This window comes from Vipera ursinii (genome assembly GCF_947247035.1).
Source record: "Vipera ursinii genome assembly, chromosome: 2".
Classification (NCBI taxonomy): Eukaryota; Metazoa; Chordata; class Lepidosauria; order Squamata; family Viperidae; genus Vipera; species Vipera ursinii.
The window spans coordinates 155,901,456-155,922,385 of record NC_139513.1 but is presented as its reverse complement, the minus strand read 5'-3'; the positions used below and the strand labels follow the sequence as shown (position 1 = coordinate 155,922,385).

The 20,930-nt window shown below is 42.0% G+C and overlaps 1 protein-coding gene across 1 annotated transcript in view; it reads left to right on the top strand.

Moving 5' to 3' along the window:
* Positions 1 to 20,930, top strand: part of COL2A1 (collagen type II alpha 1 chain) — a gene marked incomplete at its 5' end in the record, with an annotated part of 88,989 nt that overhangs the window by 50,883 nt on the left and 17,176 nt on the right. The window contains 17 exons of the mRNA XM_083351587.1: positions 1,023 to 1,121; positions 3,120 to 3,173; positions 4,746 to 4,844; positions 6,353 to 6,406; positions 7,982 to 8,035; positions 9,393 to 9,446; positions 10,113 to 10,166; positions 11,301 to 11,345; positions 12,324 to 12,422; positions 12,859 to 12,966; positions 13,888 to 13,941; positions 15,299 to 15,352; positions 17,069 to 17,122; positions 17,797 to 17,850; positions 17,978 to 18,085; positions 18,385 to 18,438; positions 20,457 to 20,510. Coding sequence (XP_083207713.1) covers positions 1,023 to 1,121; positions 3,120 to 3,173; positions 4,746 to 4,844; positions 6,353 to 6,406; positions 7,982 to 8,035; positions 9,393 to 9,446; positions 10,113 to 10,166; positions 11,301 to 11,345; positions 12,324 to 12,422; positions 12,859 to 12,966; positions 13,888 to 13,941; positions 15,299 to 15,352; positions 17,069 to 17,122; positions 17,797 to 17,850; positions 17,978 to 18,085; positions 18,385 to 18,438; positions 20,457 to 20,510 — 1,152 coding nt within the window. The remainder of the gene's footprint in view (positions 1 to 1,022; positions 1,122 to 3,119; positions 3,174 to 4,745; positions 4,845 to 6,352; positions 6,407 to 7,981; positions 8,036 to 9,392; positions 9,447 to 10,112; positions 10,167 to 11,300; positions 11,346 to 12,323; positions 12,423 to 12,858; positions 12,967 to 13,887; positions 13,942 to 15,298; positions 15,353 to 17,068; positions 17,123 to 17,796; positions 17,851 to 17,977; positions 18,086 to 18,384; positions 18,439 to 20,456; positions 20,511 to 20,930) is intronic.

Genomic DNA, 20,930 nt, shown 5'->3' with positions numbered 1-20,930 from the left:
CATTGTAGATATGCTATAATATATCTTTAGAATCAATTGTAATTGACATTTTTATTTGGAAAGGTTCCATTTCATAGATGTATAGTGTTTAGGATAGGGGATGAGCAGTCCTGTGGAGTTTTACTTCTAAAATCCACAATTTACCAATTAGATTTGGGTGCAGAAGGCATGCATTTAGAAAGAAGAAACTCCCCAAATTAGTATAAACTAAAGAAGTATCTTCAGGGGTAGGCAACCTTGGCTCTTTTATGACTCAAGGACTTCAACTCCCAGAATTCCTGAGCCAGCATGGCTCAGCTTGGAAACCTCTCCCTTTCCCCTCAGCATGGTTGGCTCAGGAATTCTGGGAGTTGAAGTCCACGACTCATAAAAGAGCCAAGGTTGCCTACCCCTGTCCTATATTGTTTCATAAAGTTCTATGTTCTTTCACAAAGTCTGTGTTCTTTCATAAAGTTCTCTTTCATAACTAGTGTGGTACGGCAGCTCAGTTACTGAAGTAGGATTGAAGACACCTTGGACCAGACTCAGCCTCAGGGTCAGGCAGGGCAGTTCATTGAGTAAATTTGGGCTGGTCACTGTCTGCTAGCTCAGCCTATCTCGCTATTTTGTTATTTTGGGGGAAGAAAAATTGGAGGAGATAGTGCTGGGTATACCAAGCTGAACTCCTGGGAAAAAAAAGGTAGGAGAGAAATTGAATGACTGAATAAATCCATTTGTGATTACTACTGTCCTTCTCTGTAATTTAGCTTGAGGAGGAATTATTTTACTACAGATGTAGGTAAATAATTAAGATTAGGATGCAGATATATCGTAAATCTAGCTTATTTTCTGTTCATCCCTTCTGTTGTTTTTTTCCAGGATGTCAGAATAATTAAATGAGTTTTAAACCTCTTTAAAATATATAGTGTACGTGGGTCCAGAAATAATTTGATGGTAGATGGTTGGCCCAAATACAGATTTTCCTGGTGTTCTTCAGAAAATCTTTGACTAATGTATTTCTTGCTTAAATCTTCCTTAACTAGGGTGCTCCTGGAGAACGTGGCCCTCTTGGTCTTGGAGGACCCAAAGGTGCCCCTGGAGATCCTGGGCGACCTGGAGAACCTGGCTTGCCTGGTGCCCGGGTAAGACCAATGTGGAACTGAATAAGCCATGTAAGGGAGATGCCCCCGAAGTGTGAAGAACAACTAGTCAAGCGAACCCCACATCACTGTGGAAGAATATCACTTAACCTGAGAAGACCTGTCTTCATAGTATTGCTACTATTTATATATAAGTGAATCAAGCCTGCTTATAAAGCACGTGCATTAATATACCTGGTATGCAGGTGGTGTCAGGTAGTAGAAGACATTTTGTGTGTGTGTAGAGAAACGAAAAGCATTCACACTGCTGTGGCTTCAAGTTGGGTTTATACGGATGGATTAAAGTTGTTGTGAGCTGTGAAGTCGTGTCTGACCCATCGCGACCCCATGGACAACGTTCCTCCAGGCCTTCCTGTTGTCTACTATCTTCTGGAGTCCATTTAGGCTCACGCCTACTGCTTCAGTGACTCCATCCAGCCACCTCATTCCCTGTTGTCCTGTTCTTCTCTTGCCCTCAACCTTTCCCAGCATTAGGCTCTTCTCCAGTGAGTCCTTCCTTCTCATTAGGTGGCCAAAGTATTTGAGTTTCAACTTCAGGATCTGGCCTTCTAAAGAGCAGTCAGGGTTGATCTCCTCTAGGACTGACCGGTTTGATCGCCTTGCAGTCCGAGGGACTCGCAGGAGTCTTCTCCAGCACCAGAGTTCAAAGGCCTCAATTCTTTGGCGCTCAGCCTTTTTTATGGTCCAACTTTCACAGCCATACATGGCAACTGGGAAGACCATAGCCTTGACTATACACACTTTTGTTGACAGGGTGATGTCTCTGCATTTTAGTGTGCTTTTTAAAGTATATCTGAAGAATTGGATACTTTTTGCTTTGGGTCTCTATTTCTATTTCTAAAAGCAAGGGGTTATACAAACAATCCTCGTTTAGCAACTGCCTCATTGAGCAACCAGTCCTTACATTTATGACCTTTGCAGTTCTGTAAAGCAAAGCAAAGCTGAAGTAAGAACATAGGCATAGTTAGCTTCACTTAGCGACTGCTTCATTTAACAACTAAGTGGCCGGTCTCAATAGCAATCATTTAATGAGGATTGTGTGTAAGAGACAATATGGAGCTGTTTTATGTTTTGTATTTGGTTAAAAAAGATACTGGAGTATATATAATGCCTGGTGGGACTTCATAATGAACTAATGTCATGCCATCTTGTATAATCCATCTTTGCTTTATTTCATTGTATGCTATAGTTGATGGACATTGCCATTATGATCTCTACCATCTGAAGTTATTATTATTAGATTTAGATGAGAGGAGAAGCATATATCTACTTGTAATGATGTAGTAGAGGTACAAGTAACCACTAGATGGCATCAAGTGGATACAGAAAACTGAATTTTCCATTTTTGCCTCTCAAATATGCTAAGCCAGTTTTGTGGCATCCATAATTCTCAGAGCTTCCAGATTAAATTTTGTGTCCACACAGGACCCTGTTTGAACAATCTTGACTCAAAAATGTTCCTCAGGAAGGGCCAGGTTTAAATCTGTAGATTTAATACTGGCATATGCCCCATTTTCAGTGCCAGGTGTGAGTTAGAAGGAGTGAGTTTTGCTGTTTTTGCAGACAGAAAAAAGTTAAGAGCAGTTTGATTGTAGCAATTGCAGCTGTATCTGAACTTACAGTGGTAAAAGGATCTCTTTGGATCATTTTTATTTGTGATTTATTTTGATCCGTCACTTAAAATGCTACACTGTTTTTGCTAGACAAAGCTGCCGAGAGTTGCTTTGGACAGTGAAATGGGTGGCATAAAAATAAATAAAATAAAATAAAATAAAATAAAATAAAATAAAATAAAATAAAATAAAAACAGGTTATGCAATCTTTCAGCCAGGTATCTTGGGCATATTGCTTCAGGTACTGTTCCTTAAGGCTTAAGACAATGAAAGCACTGGGTAAATTGACAGAATTAATTTTTTTGGCAACACTTGAAGAAGTAAAAAACTGTCTTAACTTCTTTTTTTTATAATCTCTTGTTACTAGGGACTCACTGGTCGTCCTGGGGATGCTGGTCCTCAAGGCAAAGTTGGCCCATCTGTAAGTAAAATTCTGTAGTTTTCCTCTTGGGGCATGCAGAATGTTTGAGAACATGGTTAAGATAGAAGACTATGATAATAAAATAATGCAGAACTGCAAACATTTCCTTTGCATTGGCTTGTGTGGAGAATTTAAAAAAATACTGAAGTTGGATTTAAAGCTATTGACCTTCACATACTGCGCTAAGCCACTATTTGCTTACACATAGTTTATTGAGTGAACCATATACAGCCATATTTCCACAACTTAATAAGATATACAGCATGATTTATAAACCACAGTGGGGGGATTAAGACCAGTGATGGGATTCAGCCGGTTCGCACCACTTCGGCAGAACTGGTAGCTACTTTTTTTGTTGCCCAGGCCCAGAATGGACTTCTGGAAGCGGCATCCACACAGAGAACCGGTTGTTCACATATTTGAATCCCACCACTGATTAAGACAATATATTAAGCCAACAACCTGGATTAGCATAGCAGGTGACCCCTGGTTGTGATTGTGTCGGATGAAGAAAGAAAGTACTGTTCTCCTGTGTAATTCCATACCATGCATATATATATATGTATATATATATGGATCTTTGATCATTCGGGTTTTTTCCCCGCGTAGAATTGAAGGTGTAGGAGCAACGTTTCGACGGAATCCCATCCGTCATCCTCAGGCTGGTGGCTTCAGCTTCCTTCTTCTGGGAGAAGGAAGCTTATATATATATATATGTATGTGTATGTATATATGTATATAGATATATATATATATATGTACGTATGTATGGATGGATGTACGTATATATATATATGTACGTATGTATGTATGTGTATGTATATATGTATATATATGTATGTATGTGTATATATGTATGTACGTATATATATATATGTGTGTGTGTATGTGTATATGTGTGTGTGTGTGTGTGTGTGTGTGTGTATACAGACACATACACACATATGTGTAAGAGGGAGTCAAGAAGAGGGAGTCAAGCTATTCTCCAAAGCGCCTGAAGGCAGTACAAGAAGCAATGGATGAAAACTAATCAAGGAGAGAAGCAACCTAGAACTAAGGAGAAATTTTCTGACAGTTAGAACAATTAACCAGTGGAACTACCTGCCTCCAGAAGCTATGAAAGCTCCAACACTGGAAGTTTTTAAAAAGAGACTGGACAGCCATTTGCCTGAAATGGTATAGGGTTTCCTGCCTGAGTAGGGGGTTGGACTAGATGACCTCCAAGGTCCCTTCCAAATAATAATAATAATAATTATTATTATTATTATTATTATTATTATTATTATTATTATTATTATTATTATTATTATTATTATTATTATACATGCATGTGTATGTGTATATATATATATATATATATATATATATATATATATATGTATGTATGTATGTATGTATATGTATATGTATATGTATGTATATATGTTTTGCACTGACCTTTTAAAAATAGGTTAATAAAGCAAAGAGCCTCTTTTCCAAGCCAAGTTAGCCTTTCTACCAGGTTAGGTCTATAGTGGCTTGCCATTTACCAGTTTTTGCAGGGGATACCTATACGTTTCTCCCTCTCTCTAGGGTACTCCGGGTGAAGATGGACGGCCTGGCCCTCCTGGTCCTCAAGGTGGTCGTGGTCAGCCTGGTGTTATGGGTTTCCCAGGCCCCAAAGGTGCTAATGTAAGTGAAGCTATATCTGGCTCCTAGAAGCATGACCCAGGCACTTTTGAAGGGAAATAGGGAGCAGGTGTGACATTTGGCTGGCTAAGAGAAAGGCCTCTGGAGTTCTCCAATTTAGCCATCGTTTTCCCCTATTTACCATGCTTTCTCTGCTCTCCCTAATTTGACGAGTTACTGTAGTCTTTTCTTAAAAAATACGATTTTATTACATTTTGAGAACATGAATAAAAAGTAAACAAACAAGGGGAAAAAAATAGAAAATGGAAAAGAATCAGACCAAAAGCAAGAAAAAAGTGTGGAAAAGGGAAAGAAAAAAGAAAGACTTTCAGACTTTGTCTGGTACAGCAATAGATGAGAAGTACATCCAACTCTTACTCTAAAATTAACAATAGCCTAATTACTTCTATAGTTTCATATAATTTAATCATCAAATCCCCAAATCAAAATTACATTTTTCTTGGTTTCTAGCAAAAAAAATCCCAAAGTAGCTTAACAGCTCATCATTCTCTCTTAAAATACAGCCACATAACCTTTCATTCATAGGGACGCGGTGGCTCAGTGGGTTAGGACGCTGAGCTTGTCGATCGGAAGGTCGGCAGTTTGGCGGGTCGAATCCCGAGTGCCGCGTAGCAGAGTGAGCGCCTGTTACTCGTCCCAGCTTCTGCCCACCTAGCAGTTCGAAAGCACGTAAAAATGCAAGTAGAAAAATAGGGACCGCTACGGTGGGAAGGTAACAGCGTTCCGTGCGCCTTTGGCGTCTAGTCATGCCGGCCACATGACCACGGAGACGTCCTCGGACAAGCGCTGGCTCTTCGGCTTTGAAACGGAGATGAGCACCGGCCCCTAGAGTCGGAAATGACTAGCACGCATGTGCGGGGGAACCTTTACCTTTACCTTAACCTTTCATTCTATACCTCACCTTAGTTTCCAAAAACTCATCTTTAAATCTTCAGCTCTCCTTATTAATCAGCAAAGATCTAATGTAAATTAACAAAAATACTTAATAACATAAAAATATAGCCCTTTTTTCTATTTATTCCGTGTTTTCTTTATCTCTTAACAATTAAACATTACAACAAGGAAATGAAGAAGTATTAAACATTGCCCAAAATAATCACTCTCCGTTTAGATAGCAAAAACTGTTACCATTTTAGACATTTCCCAAAAACTTACTCTTCAGGCCAAATATCTATTCAACATCACCAGAAATAAGAAGTCATTATTTAATCCCAATCAGATGGTTTATCTGATTTTGTATTTTCCTCCCCTTTTTCTCCCAACCATTCTCAAGTCCTAAAAATAAAATTTTGACTCCTGTTTTCTTCTCATATCTTTTCCTCGTCTCTTAGATAGTTACTGTGGTCCCATAAAATGCTATATCCTGTTATAACAATGGAGAAAGAGTAAGATCAGAGGACACAGAGTTTGAGAAGTAGAGGCTCTCCAGGTGGATGCTTTATCTTTAATAAAATGTGCTTATAAATTATTTTGTTTATCTTTCTATTTAGGGTGAAGCTGGTAAAGCTGGTGAGAAAGGGCTACCTGGTGCTCCTGGACTACGAGTGAGTTTATTCTTTGTCCTTCTACAGTTAAAAAGTCTTTTTCTGTTTATATACTTTCTCTAAAAAGTTAAATAACCCAGCCCCACTTTGTAATGAAAATATCTAAGTTTCTCCATATCTCTCAGAGAAGAGTCCATCCTCTTCTTGCCTTCTTAGGCCACATCTGTGGAGGGCAGATGTTAGCCGAGATCTTAAATGTTGAGGTGCAGTGATAAGAGCTTTGGGAAATGATCTGTGAAGGTCTGACATGGAAAGTTAACACAACCCAGGTGGCTAGAAAGGCCCAACAGAGGCTTCACTTTCTTAGGGTCTTGTGGAAGAACAGGGTAGAACAACGGCTAATGACCCTCTTTTACCAGTCTACTATAGAGAGCGTCCTCTCGTATGGTATTGTGGTTTGGTATGCTGGTCTGACAGCCGCAGACAGGAAAGTATTACAGAGGGTAGTGAGCACAGCACAAGACATTGTGGGCTGTCCCCTGACACCACTGGATGACATCGCCAGGGCTCGTTGCCTTGGAAGAGTGAGGAAAATTCTCAGGGACGACTCACACCCTGGACGGTATCTCTTTACTCTCCTACCATCCGGTAGGAGATATAGGAATATAGCCAGCCGTACCAATAGGCTGAAAAATAGCTTTTATCCGTGGGCTGTTAGGCTTTTAAATGGGACATAATCTTATGCAGAATTGACTTGGGAGGTCGGTGTGTGGTGTAGTTGGTTCACATGGTGTGGTAGGATGGAGGGTTTGTTGTCACTGTGTGTTGGGGAGAGAGAGCACGGGGGGGAGGCTCAGCTAATCTCAATGTACACGTGTTGTACTTTGACAATAAAGGTTTATTTATATTTATTTATTTATTTATATTCTCCCGACCAGTTATGCAAACAAATCAGTGCTGGTACAGAAGCACATTAAAACTACTTACACAACTCCGTGTTGCTGTTCTGTCTTCTTTAAGTTTCCTACAAATGTATTCACAAGGAAGCTCATCAACCCCATTTCTAACAGTGAAACAAACTCGTTTGGTAGAATTAGTTGGAAAGGGATGCAGAACCTTGAACTATTTGAAAAGCAATTTTGTTTGTTCAGAATCATGCGCCTGCTTTAGAAGCCTCAGAATATGGGTGCACGTCCCCAGGTCTCCTTTCTTTCTTGAACATTTCACTTGTGTACAGAGCACCTAATGCCAATAGGTACAGCGGATGAAGTGTGTTTGTGCTACACTTTTATAACTGCTAGGCGGACACTTTGGAGTGCCTGCTGCCCTCAGCGAGGAGAAGCAAGCAACAGCAATCCTAGATTTTTTTTCCCCCAGAGTTACAAATTTTCATTCCATTTTGACAAATCTTGACATATTTGTCTGAACATTTTTCTCTTTGAGAATTATTAAAAGGAAGAAGACAAGAGGTTCCAGAAATATGCATAAACCCCATGAAAACTGTTCTTCTCCTCCTCCTCCTCCCTGTCCTCCTCATGCGTCCTCTTCCCAGAGCAAGGATTACTAGCTAAGGGGTAAAGGAAGGAGAGTTGACATGATTAATGAAGGCTTTTTGTCTGCACCTGTTTCTCTCAGGGTCTTCCTGGCAAAGATGGCGAGACAGGAGCAGGGGGACCACCAGGACCTGCTGTGAGTAATTTTTGGAATATGCCATCTACAGATTACCTAGGTATAAACATCACAGAAAGGAGGCAAAATCAAAATCCTATCTTTCCCTAAGTTTAGGGAGACTGAGCCTTTATGAGGATTAGCAGGATTTCCTTTTGGCTTGTTATGATCAGAAACTGGGAACTCAGCAGATTATTTAAGCAAAGGTCACTGTCCTTCATTGGATTCCATTAGTTGGATACAATGATAGTTTCTCATTCATCCTCTTTGATTTGCAGGGGGAGTATTCTATAAATTGAAGGGACACGGTGGCTCAGTGGGTTAGGACGCTGAGCTTGTCGATCAGAAGGTCGGCAGTTTGGCGGATCAAATCCCAAGTGCCGCATAACAGAGTGAGCGCCTGTTACTTGTCCAAGCTTCTGCCAACCTAGCAGTTGGAAAGCACATAAAAAATGCAAGTAGAAAAATAGGGACCACTACGGTGGGAAGGTAACAGCGTTCCATGCGCCTTTGCCATCTAGTCATGCCGGCCACATGACCATGGAGACGTCCTCGGACAAGCGCTGGCTCTTCGGCTTTGAAACGGAGATGAGCACCGCCCCCTAGAGTTGGAAACAACTAGCACGCATGTGCGGGGAAACCTTTACCTTTTTATTCTGTATATTAATGTTTATTTCTTTATTACATTTATAGCTATTTTTTTCCTGTAAACATCTCAAAGAGTCACAAATCTGCTTTTCTCCATTCTCCACTTTATCCCTGCAAAAGTCTTGAGGGGTAGATTAGGCTGAGACTGGCTCATGTTCTCCCAATAAGCAGAATGGATTTTAATCCAGTCTCCGTGGTTCAAAGACTTTTAAGTGTTGAGCCCTCAGCAGTAGAATGTCAATTTCTGTTACTCATGTTTGCAAATTCTGTGGTTTCACTGTGATCATCACCATCTTCTCTCATATTTTCATTTCATACATTACTAAAAGGCATGTGAAGAGCTCTAAATTATGGGTAGAATGTGAATTTTGCAGCAAAGCAGGAAATGAAGCTGTGGGACAAGACGGTGATGATCACAGCAGAACCATAGAATTCATTAGGATGAGTAACAGAACTTGGCATTGTGCTGCTGAGGGCTCAACGCAATAGCTACTATGAAGGCCTTTTTAATTGTAATAAAAATGTAACTATATTGAAATTCAGGGACTTCCAATAATGCAAGAGAGTATAAACCCATTTAATAAGACTTAACTGTAAGTAATCTTTAAGTAATCCCTGATTTTTGTTTACGTGAGTTTTATCTCTCCACATCTTGTTAGGCTCACAGTGCTGTTGTTGTTGTTGTTGTTGATGATGATGATGATGATGGTGATGATGATATTATTTTCAGGGGCCTGCTGGAGAGAGAGGTGAACAGGGTGCTCCTGGACCATCTGGATTCCAAGTAAGTTCAGCAATTCTATTCCACCCCTTTACTACCATGCTAGAGTCCTAGCAAGTAAATCTGTTTGTGCAGGGGAGTATAAATAGACACAGGCAGGAGGAAAGAAAACCCCAGTTCCTGCTGAAAGGAGATGAAATCTGTCTATAGTATTGAGTTTTATCTGTTCCTCAAGGGTGTAAACATGTTTTCAGGGTTCCGTTTATTGACAATAACTTCCTGCCACATAATTTTATCAGGTACTGAGGAGACAACCATGAGACTACTATTTTTATTTAGTCTGTCTTTTCCTGGGCTTAGTTAATTTCCTGGCACATCCTAAAATGTATGTAACTCACTGTTTACACAGAAGAAACTCTGGAAGAGTGAGAAAGAATGAAGCTGAATTGGGGTATTAATCAGGGGTGCTCAGGTAGGCAGATGTAGTTTTGTTGCAGACGTTTGAGAGCCACAACAGGAATGTATCCATAGTTGTCATATCATCCAGGTAGGGGGATACTGTTGTACAGTTCCAGTATTAGACTTACTTCATGTTTGATGATAAATTAATGACTTTTGGATCTGAAAGTACTCTTTTTTGCACTGGGTCCACTTAGCTGGGGCAGGATGTTACTTTTTGAAGAGAATGAAGTGAGACTTCCTAATGCCAAAATAATATCTTGTTTTCAGGGACTTCCAGGCCCCCCAGGCCCTCCAGGTGAAAGTGGAAAACCAGGTGACCAAGTAAGTAATAGATATTTAGCTAAACAAAACTGTAGAATTGCAGACTTCTGCATTGACACTGAGCTGAGTTTCTAATGAAATCATCATGGAAAAAAATACTTCAGGAAAGCCGGTTTAGTTTGCAATGGGCATCTGTGTTAGCCTGCTGAATGGGTCCAGGCTGTATAACTATACTATACGAGCACTGTACACTAGCTATATTTGGGGAGAAATCAATATTTAATTAAAATGACTTAAGGAATAATGTCATTGAAGTTGGAATGGACTGTAGAAATCATCTAGTAGTTCAATCACCTGCTCAGCGCAGGGTCTGCTAGATAACTGTTCAACTTATGGTTGAAGACCTCTAGAGATGTTCATTGAGTTTGAACATAGACCCAGTGCGGGTTTCATTTGGCAGCAGTCCAAGAAAGCTTATAGAATAGATGCTATATCAGAAATTAAGATTTATGGATACCATTACTTGATATATAAGGCTTCCAGTCTTGTGTCTGGTGATGGAGGTAGAGTAATAAAGACCATCATCATCATGACATCGCCAGCAGAAGAATTCAACAGAGTGTTGACTGAAGCATCCCCTGAAAAGCTGCTTACATTCCACCAATAGGTTTTCAGTATCAAAAGTAAATTAGGTGTTTCATGCACACAACCCTGCCATTGCTAAATAGAAATGATGAATCACTATTGAGATATTTAGTAGGCATACAATGCAGGAAGCAATATATATCACTGTTACTCTGAAATGCTGGTATTTGTCTCTCTGGTATTCATAGAACCACTTAACTCTTAATAACAATAGGCATAATCATAACAGTCGGTCAGACTTTTGAAGCATAGCCATGTACGATCAAAAACAACCATTTTCTCCTGTATATAATTCTCATTATGACTTTACCTTGTAGAGGTTTTTTTGCCAATATGTCGTTAGATATTTAAAAGTGAAAAAGCTGGGGGGGAAAATGTCAATCCAAATTAAAACTTAACACGTGAGTTGAGTTTTTCTTCATCTGGATCTATGGATTTTGTTTTTTAGTTTGCCATGTTTGCTAATGACTAAAAAATAGGGTGTCATGTTAATTTTTAGTAGCTTCTTTCCCTCGCCTTCTGTTTCTAACTCTCTTGTTTTGCTTTCAGGGTGTTCCTGGAGAGGCTGGTGCTGCTGGTCTTGTTGGTCCCAGAGTAAGTCACCTACACTTAAATTTGAGCCTTTGAACTTGCTCATAAATGGAGCTGGTGAAACAGCAGCTTGACTCACTACTTATCTGTATAGAATAGGGGTCTTCAAACTTGGCCGTTTTATGACTTGTGGACTTCAACTCCCAGAATTCCTCAGCCAGGCATGGCTGGCTGAGGAATTCTGGGAGTTGAAGTCCACAAGTCATAAAAGGGCCAAATTTGAAGAGCCCTGGTATAGAACAGTCATGGCGAACCTTTTAGAGACTGAGTGCCCAAAGTGCAACCCAAAACCCACTTATTTATTGCCGGGTGGGCGTGACTGTGGTGGTCATGGCAGATTGGGTGGGTGTGGCCAAGGTGGGTGTAGTTACCTCAATGTTGCTCATGGGGAGGAATGCATGTGGGGGGGTGGGCAGGGTTGGGGAGATCCAGGGGGTCTCTGGCAGGTGGGGTGGTAAGCAAGAGGCTCTTCCTGTGTGGGTGCCATTGCCATAGAACAAAGCAAGGGCTGGGGTGGCTTCTCCCTGACACCATCGGCCCCTGCACACAGAAGCCAGCGAGCGCATGGGGGCCGACGGTGTCTGTCAGCAGTCACAGCTTGCTGGCCCCTCGACAGGTGCACTCTGGGGCTCCACAGCCCGTCACCAGCAGTTCAAAGAAGCCGCCTCTGAGCTGGATGGCCGGCCGACAGCTGAGGAGGCCATGCAGTGGGTCGTGCCTGGGAAAAGGAGAGCATGCGAGGCCAGGAGAGATGGGAGGGGGTGGGTGAGAATCAGCCGTGCCGGGATGCATCCGGCCACTTGGGGCCTCGGCGAGTTAGCAGGTGGCTGGTTGAAGAGGGACAGTTGCCATCTCCAGGGCATGGCGGATGTGCCCACAGAAAGCGCTCTGAGTGCCGCCTTTGGCACGCGTGCCGTGCCGTAGGTTCGCCACCACTGGTATAGAATCTCAATGGCACTAAGGAAAATCTCTCCTTTCCAGGGTGAACGTGGCTTCCCGGGAGAACGTGGACCTGCAGGTGCGCAAGGCTTGGCTGGTGCTCGAGGGCTTCCTGGTACTCCTGGTACTGATGGACCCAAGGTAGGCCACTTCTTTGCCCTATTTTCTTACTCTGTAATGAAGCTGATTCGTTTCGCCACCTAGTGGCTGCCAAGAAGAAGAAAAAGTTGCATTGGACTCTTTCAGAAGAGCTTTCCCCAGCTTGGTGCCCACCAGAAGCGTTTAGTCAAGTCCCACATTTCTTTGGCCGGTATAGACTGGAAGTTGGAATCCAGCACACCTGGCAAGTACCAGGTTGGAGAAGCCCAGTTCCGTGCAATTTTTTTTGGGCATGTTTGCCATTGCCTCCCTTCTAGAGCTGAGACTGACCCAAGATAACCTAGTGGGCTTTGTGCCTAAGGCGGGACTAGAACTCCCAGGTTCTAGCTTGTTGCTTTAACCCTACATCGAGCTGGCTCTCCTCTGAATATTATCTAGTGCACTTAATACCGTGCCCTGCATTATTTTTCTCGGCCAGGGTGCAGCTGGTCCTGTTGGGCCTCCTGGGGCCCAAGGCCCCCCAGGTCTGCAGGGAATGCCTGGTGAGAGAGGAGCTGGAGGTATTCCTGGAGCAAAGGGAGACAGGGTAAGTAGTTGCGATTTTCCCTGGAATTTCATAGCACCATATTTTCAAGAGTTTGGATGTGCTGATTTTTTTTTTTAAAAAAAAAGTGTTGGATTTTGTTTAGTTGCTTATAATGTTTTTTTAATCCCTTAGTTTCCTATGTTTTTTTTTATTCTCTGTATATGTCAGAATCCATTTATATCACATTCATAAATGTATGTTTAAAACATTATCCCCCCCTATGGATTCTGCCATCTCCCGAGGAAGGAGGAGCGCATGTGGATTCAGCCTGCCTTAGGTTATTTCAAAGACCAAGGAAACCTTTTGAACTGGGGGGATCAAAAGGGAGGGTTAGAGAAGAAGGCATCTGGTTGTGTCTTCTTTTAATTCTGGAGAGGAAGAAGGCAATAACCATAAAGATTCGAAGTTCCTTTTTTTTCCCCACGAAAGGGATGACACGAAGTAGAAGGATGGGGGCTGACCAAATGGGGTTGAGGGAAGGGGGGTTGAACCGGGTACCCTTTATAAAATTTCAGTTTGTAAAACAATACTAAGTCCTGTCTTGTATTCCCACAACCAAGCATGTCCTAGTAAAGATTCCTTTTGGACTAGAACTGACTCCAAGAGTTTTTGTCTTCCTAAGACGTGGTTTGGGGTGGGTCCTGACAGTATAGTTTACTAAAATGTTTTTAAATTTTCTCTTTGTTTAGAAAAAGATTATTGATTTTTAGTTACAATAGCATTAAATAGTTATATTGCTGTTCAATTTATATATATATAGTACCACACATTTTTTTAAAAAAAATAAACACCATTTTTTAAAAAAGTTTAATAAAATTAAACAATAGACCAGAGCAGAACATTGCAATCTAAATGATCAAGAGTTCCAGGAGTTGATATGGGTTACTTACTGTCATTATTTCTTTGGTATTTTACCAACAGGGTGATGCTGGTGAGAAAGGCCCAGAAGGTGCTCCTGGCAAAGATGGCAGCCGAGTATGTACACAGCAGAAATCAATTTCTCTTCCCTTAAGGCAGCAAATTTTTAATTTAATGAAATAAATGGATGGCTAGTGGGGAGGGGGAATAGGTAACTTATTGGTCTGTAATTCTAGACTTTAATTAGTGCCGAGTTCCAGAAACCTTGACAACACCTATTATTCTGACAGAGAGCTTTAGAAAAATTAAACTGCAGGGTATTCTAATGCTTTTAAAACTTGTGTGTGTGTGTGTGTGTGTGTGTGCGTGCGTGTGCATGCATGTGTGTGCGTGTGCATGCATGCATGTATGTTTGTGTCTCTGTGTGTGATTAAACATCTCTTACTGAGTGAGATACACTTTAAGCATGTCTCCTCACCCTTTGCAGAGGCAACCCTCCATATCATCTAGCCATCCTTAGATGATTTACTCTGGAGTTGTCCTATGTTTGAAAGTTATCTTGTATCCAAGAGAATACAATCTGTGATGATAGCACCTTGTTTTATCCAATAGATACAAGACTCAAATCCCCAATGAAGGATCCATAAAAATGAAGGCTCAGTGAAGCTTTGGAATTAAGTCGCAAGTGCTTAGCTTGCTAAACTATAACCCCAAGTGTATTATGGGACAAAGGCATAAGGGGTCCATTGTCCAGTGTGTTCAATTCAAGTGAGGGCACACAGGCAGTAGAGCCCAGTGTTGAACTGAGACAATACTTTCCCTGTGCAGGGGATACAGGCTGTGATGGTAGCACCTCATCTTCTGGATTTTTTAATGGAAGAATGGCATCAGGAGGTGGGGGTTTTCAGGGACAACACCCTCACCTCCTCATCTAAGGCCTGAAGGAGGGCTGAAGTTGGCTATGAACAAGATTTAGTTCCCAAGTCTTGTTCAGTGTTTACTGTCATGCTTGGAGTTGCAGCTATACCACCTTCATTCATTCCTTAACCATATTAGATGGCAGAACACGGTGACTAAGACCGAGATCCAAACCCAAATACTGGGGAGGGTATGCTAACGGTATTAAATTAGAAAAGGTCTGGGGATAATTAGCTAAGAAAAACTTTTACCATTACCTTTTCTAGTGGGCCGTTAGATCAGGCAGAAGAAGACTAACGGGGCTATAGAAAGTTCAATATAACTTAATTCAAGCGGGATGTTTTGTGCAATGTATGCCTATAGAAAGGCTTTTAATTGAAAATGGACAGAGTCAAGGAAAAAGGCTCAACTGGATGAAGTGAGTCACTAGTTTGGTTTGGACCTCTTTTGGTTTAATAGGTGAGGATGTAAACACAAGGTTGGGATACCTTTGATCCAGACGGATGGCTTTTGCTCTCTATCAGCACATCTAACTCTTCATTTTTTCCATTGTCAGGGATTGACTGGCCCTATTGGTCCTACTGGTCCTGCTGGCCCTAGTGGAGAGAAGGTAAGAGGTCCTGTCTCTTGTTAGGTCATGTGGCAGCAAGGCAGCTAGAGGCCTTGTGGGAGTCCTCTGAATAGTTGTGCTTCGACAGTAATGTTTCCCCTCACACGGCACTGAGAATTTGGTCTACGACTGCACATTAGAGTGCCTTAATAGCTATTTCCAATGCCTTTGAGAAAACCTGGAAGCTATTCTTTATGACAAAAAGTGTACGCAAAGCAGTATGCACAATAGGAACTTACTTATGTTTGCTGTGCTTTTTGACCTAGATTCAGAGAGATGAGGAAAACGTGGTGAATGAAGTATCAATTTGATGTGATTTCATAAGTTTAGAGCTGTACTGATAACCCCCTTATGTTGACATTGATGGGCTTATTGAATTCTCATGTGTCTGACTTTCATTGATTCCTGGGGTTTAGGAAGGAACCAGAGAATTGGGAATTCTAGCAATGAGAACTGTTCAGTAGGAAGAACATGTAGATAATTATCTATTTACTTTGGCTCTTTTTTGTTTTCCTGCTCAGCAGAATCCATTTATCTTCTATCCTTATTACCTAGTTAGTCTGGCTAGTCTCCACAGTGTGTGCAAATCTCAGCCAGTTTCCCCCCACTAAACCTGCATGGTTTACAATACAGTCATGAAATGAGCAAGGATTGTGTTCTTATTCTTATTTCCTTATGATGCCCAATGGTTTAGTTGCTCTAATAATAAAAAAACCAATTATCAGAATATTGAAAGAGGGACGCTGAGCTTGTCGATCAGAAGGTCGGCAGTTTGGCGGGTCGAATCCCAAGTGCCGCGTAACAGAGTGAGCGCCTGTTACTCGTCCCAGCTTCTGCCAACCTAGCAGTTCGAAAGCACGTAAAAATGCAAGTAGAAAAATAGGGACCACTACGGTGGGAAGGTAACAGCGTTCCGTGCGCCTTTGGCGTCTAGTCATGCCGGCCACATGACCACGGAGATGTCCTCGGACAAGCGCTGGCTCTTCGGCTTTGAAACGGAGATGAGCACCGGCCCCTAGAGTCGGAAACGACTAGCACGCATGTGCGGGGGAACCTTTACCTTTACCTTTTTAATTACACAATACAGGTGGTCCTCAACTTAGAACCACAACTGAGCCCAAAATGTATGTTGTTAAGTGAGAAATTTGTTAAGTGAACTTTGCCCCACTTTGCCACTTTTCTCGCCACATTTGATAAGTGAATCACTGAAGTGTTAGATTACTAACATGGTTGTTAAGTGACTCTGGCTTCCTCACTGTCTCTGCTTGTTAGAAGGTGGCAAAAGGGGATCACATGCTACAACCTTTAGCAGAAGAGATTCAGCAACAAACACTCTGCTGTCTTAGGGGACGAGGGGGGACATGATAGCAGTGTTCCAATCTCTCAGGGGCTGCCACAAAGAGGAGGGAGTCAAGCTATTCTCTAAAGCACCTGAAGGCAGGACAAGAAGCAACAGATGGAAACTAACCAAAGAGAGAAGCAACCTAGAACTAAGGAGAAATTTTCTGACAGTTAGAACAATTAACCAGTGGAACAACCTGCCTCCAGAAGCTGTGAATGCTCCAACACTGGAGGTTTTTAAGAAGAAATTGGACAACCATTTATCTGAAATGGTATAGGGTTTCCTGCCTGAGCAGGGGTTTGGACTAGATGACCTCCAAGGTCCCTTCCAACTTTATTATGATGATTATTATTACCTCCTTTCTGTCCCTGCAGGGTGAATCTGGTCCTCCTGGTCCAAGTGGAGCTGCTGGCACGCGTGGTGCCCCTGTAAGTTTGCTGCCGTTGTGAAACCTCCCAATGGAAGTTTGTTGGGACAAATGGGGGACAAGATTCAGGCTGGCCCAAATCCTAATAGGAACTATTGAAACTCCTACAAGCAGCATAGGAACAAACGCTAGGTGTACTTTTATGGAATTGTTTCCGAGTGAAGAGAAAATTGGTCCCCTTTCTCCCTATTGTACTATCGTAGAATTCAACTCGGAAGGCTCTTGCTGTTTTGATTAGCATCTAGAGAAGCCCACTAGAGACTAGCTGACAATTCATGGATTTCCGCGAGTTGTGGAAAGCTGCTCAGTATTGTCTTCACGCAGAAAAGCAGCAGTATCTATAGAAGAACGCCCAGTGCTACAGAACTCCCCTGTGGATTCTTCTGAGGAAAAAAAAAGATAATTTGCAAGATCTCTTCAGAAGATCTTAGGAAACAGTTTGTTCCTAAACAATCGCTTTATAATGCCTGAGCTGTTAGAAATCATATCTGTCAGGGCACACGCCAGCCTTATGACAGATCCTGTGGTCTGTGGAACAGCTGGAGAGATTCTGTCCCTGGACTAGCATCTAGAAAGCAGAACTGCCCCTACAGCTGCAGAAGTGGGCCAGCTGTGGCCCAGTCTGAGTGTGTGACCTTGGCTCCTTTCCATTTCCGACTGCTGTTTCTGTTCCAGGGCGAGCGTGGAGAAACTGGACCGCCTGGCCCTGCAGGATTTGCTGGCCCCCCTGTGAGTACAGCATGACAGTTCCAAGCTATCGCACTTCTGTTATGAAATGGTCCGATGGCTCCTGATGTCTTATCATGGTGGGTTTCTTCCTCCTCCTCCCCCCTCCCCACTTTTCTCCCCAATGCAGGGGGCTGACGGCCAGCCTGGTGCTAAAGGTGAGCAAGGTGAATCTGGCCAGAAAGGAGACGCTGGATCCCCTGGTCCACAAGGGCCATCTGGTGCTCCTGGTCCACAGGTCAGTGAAACCGCTTCCTGAATCGGAAGTGTGTGCGCGCACACACACACAGAGACACACACACTTTGTAAAGCAGCTGCTAACCCAAAAGTACACACGGGTTTAGCACGTTGTCAGTGAATTTAGTACCATGTCCCACAGTGTCACAGGCATAGCTTCTGAAGGCCGGGAGGTCTATCAGAGGGTGTGTGTGGAAGAACTGGGGAAGGCTAGTATCTGTTGAATGAAGCAGTGCTACATCAACCAGTGATGAAAGGTGCACGCCCTGATTTCCTGCTTTTCATTTTGTTTTTCAACAGGGTCCTACTGGTGTAACAGGTCCAAAAGGAGCTCGTGGTGGACAAGGACCCCCAGTGAGTATTTGGTGAATCGATTGCTTCCCCCCCCCGCACGCAAGCCAAAGCGTAACGCTAATGTTCATCGTTCACAGCTTTCCTTTAATGCATCTCTACTACCAGCGTGAACGAGATGCGCTGTGAAGCCATTCTTTAAAATAGTGAACATAATGATAAGGGGAATTATCAGCTGTGTAGATGAACAGTTATGTACTGGAGAATTCAAAAATGATTATTCCACTTGGCTTTGTCGCTAGTATCTGAAAAATAATGTCGGGAAAAATCCTTTCCACTTTTGTTCTAACCTATGTCAAAAGAGATGTCTGAAGATGAATGAAAATGCGGCTCCAAGACAAAAAGGATTCCACATCCTATTGTAGACACTTTATCTTATTCTGCACAGGAAAAAAAATTAAAGATACGTTACTAATGTCGTGTTACAGTTGCCTGCTAGATGGCAGTACTAGTCGATCTGGACTGATCTAAAAAAAATATAAGCAGTGTTGGACTAAAAAAGAGGTTAAAAACCATCCCAGAAGAAGACAATCACAAACTACTTGTATATTGTGATAAAAAAAATGTACCATCAAGTGAGAGGCTTAACTTTAACCCTGCATTTGGATTAAGTAAGTATAAATCAGCCACCCGACTCCCACCCCAATCTTTGTATTCCCGGCATGTTGACTCATGAGTTCCATCATAGTTCTGAAGGCTGGAATGGGAGCGAGGACAGTAACTGCATAGTTACTGCCCTCGCTGGTCTCCAGGCTCATCTTAGAAGATGCGAATGAGTCAAATCAGTAAGAGGTGCTTTCATTAATCACTTTTTCTTGGGAATCAGCAAGTTGTACCTTTACCTTTTAGAATAGAGAAGGTTGCAACTCAATCTGTGCCCTTCTGTGAACTCATTGCCTTGCTTGATGCTTTTAGTGAATGTGGATGTTCTGCTGGGCTGCATATTAGAGCAAAAAACAGCCAATTTAATACCTACATGCAGTACAGTGCCTACATATATTGCTTCTCCGCTTCATCGGACTTCCAAATGTTCTTTTTTTAAAAATTAAAAATAAAATGATGGGAAGCAGTGACGCTGCAAAATAAACTGTCAACATAATATTTATTTCCAAGAGTATTTGGAAATAGGCATCCCCATTACCATTTTTAGTAAATAAAAATGTCTGGTAACTTACAGTCTAGTGCTTCTTTGGAATACACTCACCTCCCATTCCTTCAGGACAAAGAAGAGCATAGATACCATATTCCTCAGGAGAAAAACAGAAGGCAGATTCTGATAACTTCCCTTCTCGTTAAAACTTACATTGTGACTAGTCCCACCTAGCAGAGCAATCTTTGTGTGAGGCTACCTATGACCAAGTGTTTTCCAGCAAACCAAAAAAAACCCTACCTACTTCTGAATTAGAAAATTATTGGTTAAGGATTTGAGATTAGGGTTCCTAAATCTACTAGGAAATGGACTTGAGTATTAATGCAAACAAGCTATCTGTCATTTATGTCCCCTGAAAGTGCTGGTCCCCTCCATCCAAAGTTGGAAGAAAGCACATCCCTTTTTCCTTATGGCAAATGCCAGTAGAGCCTTAATTCCACGCAGGTATTCCTTGGAACATCAACCTTGCATTTGTTCGTCAGAATCCAGAGGGTTTGGGGGTTTTTTTCCTTTTAAAAAGAGAAATGAATGTATTGCATCCTGCCATTCCTCCAAGGACTTAAGAGAGTCTTGTTTGGCACAACACCTCACTTTGTCCTCATTAACAAGAACCATGTGGAACAGGTCAGACTGAGATAATGTGATTGGCTCAGAGTCACCCAGTGATCTCCATGGCTGTGTGGAGATCTTCCCATCTCCGTCCAACAGGATACGCTTTCGGCCACATTTCAGAGGCATATTAATGAAATTAAACCTCATTTTAGTTCTCAAGACGTGGGCAGAAGATCAAAAGGGAAGGTTTATCACCACTTGCTGATCAGTCTGTTACATGCTGCTGTTGAGGGGTTCTGCTTATGATCTTCTTTTCTAGGGTGCCACTGGATTCCCTGGTGCAGCAGGACGCGTTGGACCACCGGGCCCCAATGTGAGTTCTTCACTGTCTATCATTGTTTCCCCTCCCCCCTCCCCCATTTTAATTAGAAATATCAGCAGTGTAGGAATAAAAATGATATAAAAGCACCAGCTCTCTTTCCCGGCTTCAACCACTTTGCAGTACTGAAATGGTGGTTCAAAGTTTCCAACAGGAAACAAAACAAAAGATAATTTGATTCTCTTAGGAGGATACAATTGGAATACCATTTTTTTTAAAAAAAAGCTTGCCAGATTGCATAGGTGTGATTCAGATTGATGCAATAAAGCATAAAACAAAATACTGAAAGAGGAGAAAGTCTGTCATTTCTGTTCCCTCGCATAGAAACAAGAGATAACTGTAATCAGGAACAGGTTCCACAGATGTCAACGCTGCAAACATTGGATGTTTTTGCTTTGACAATATAAGAGGCAG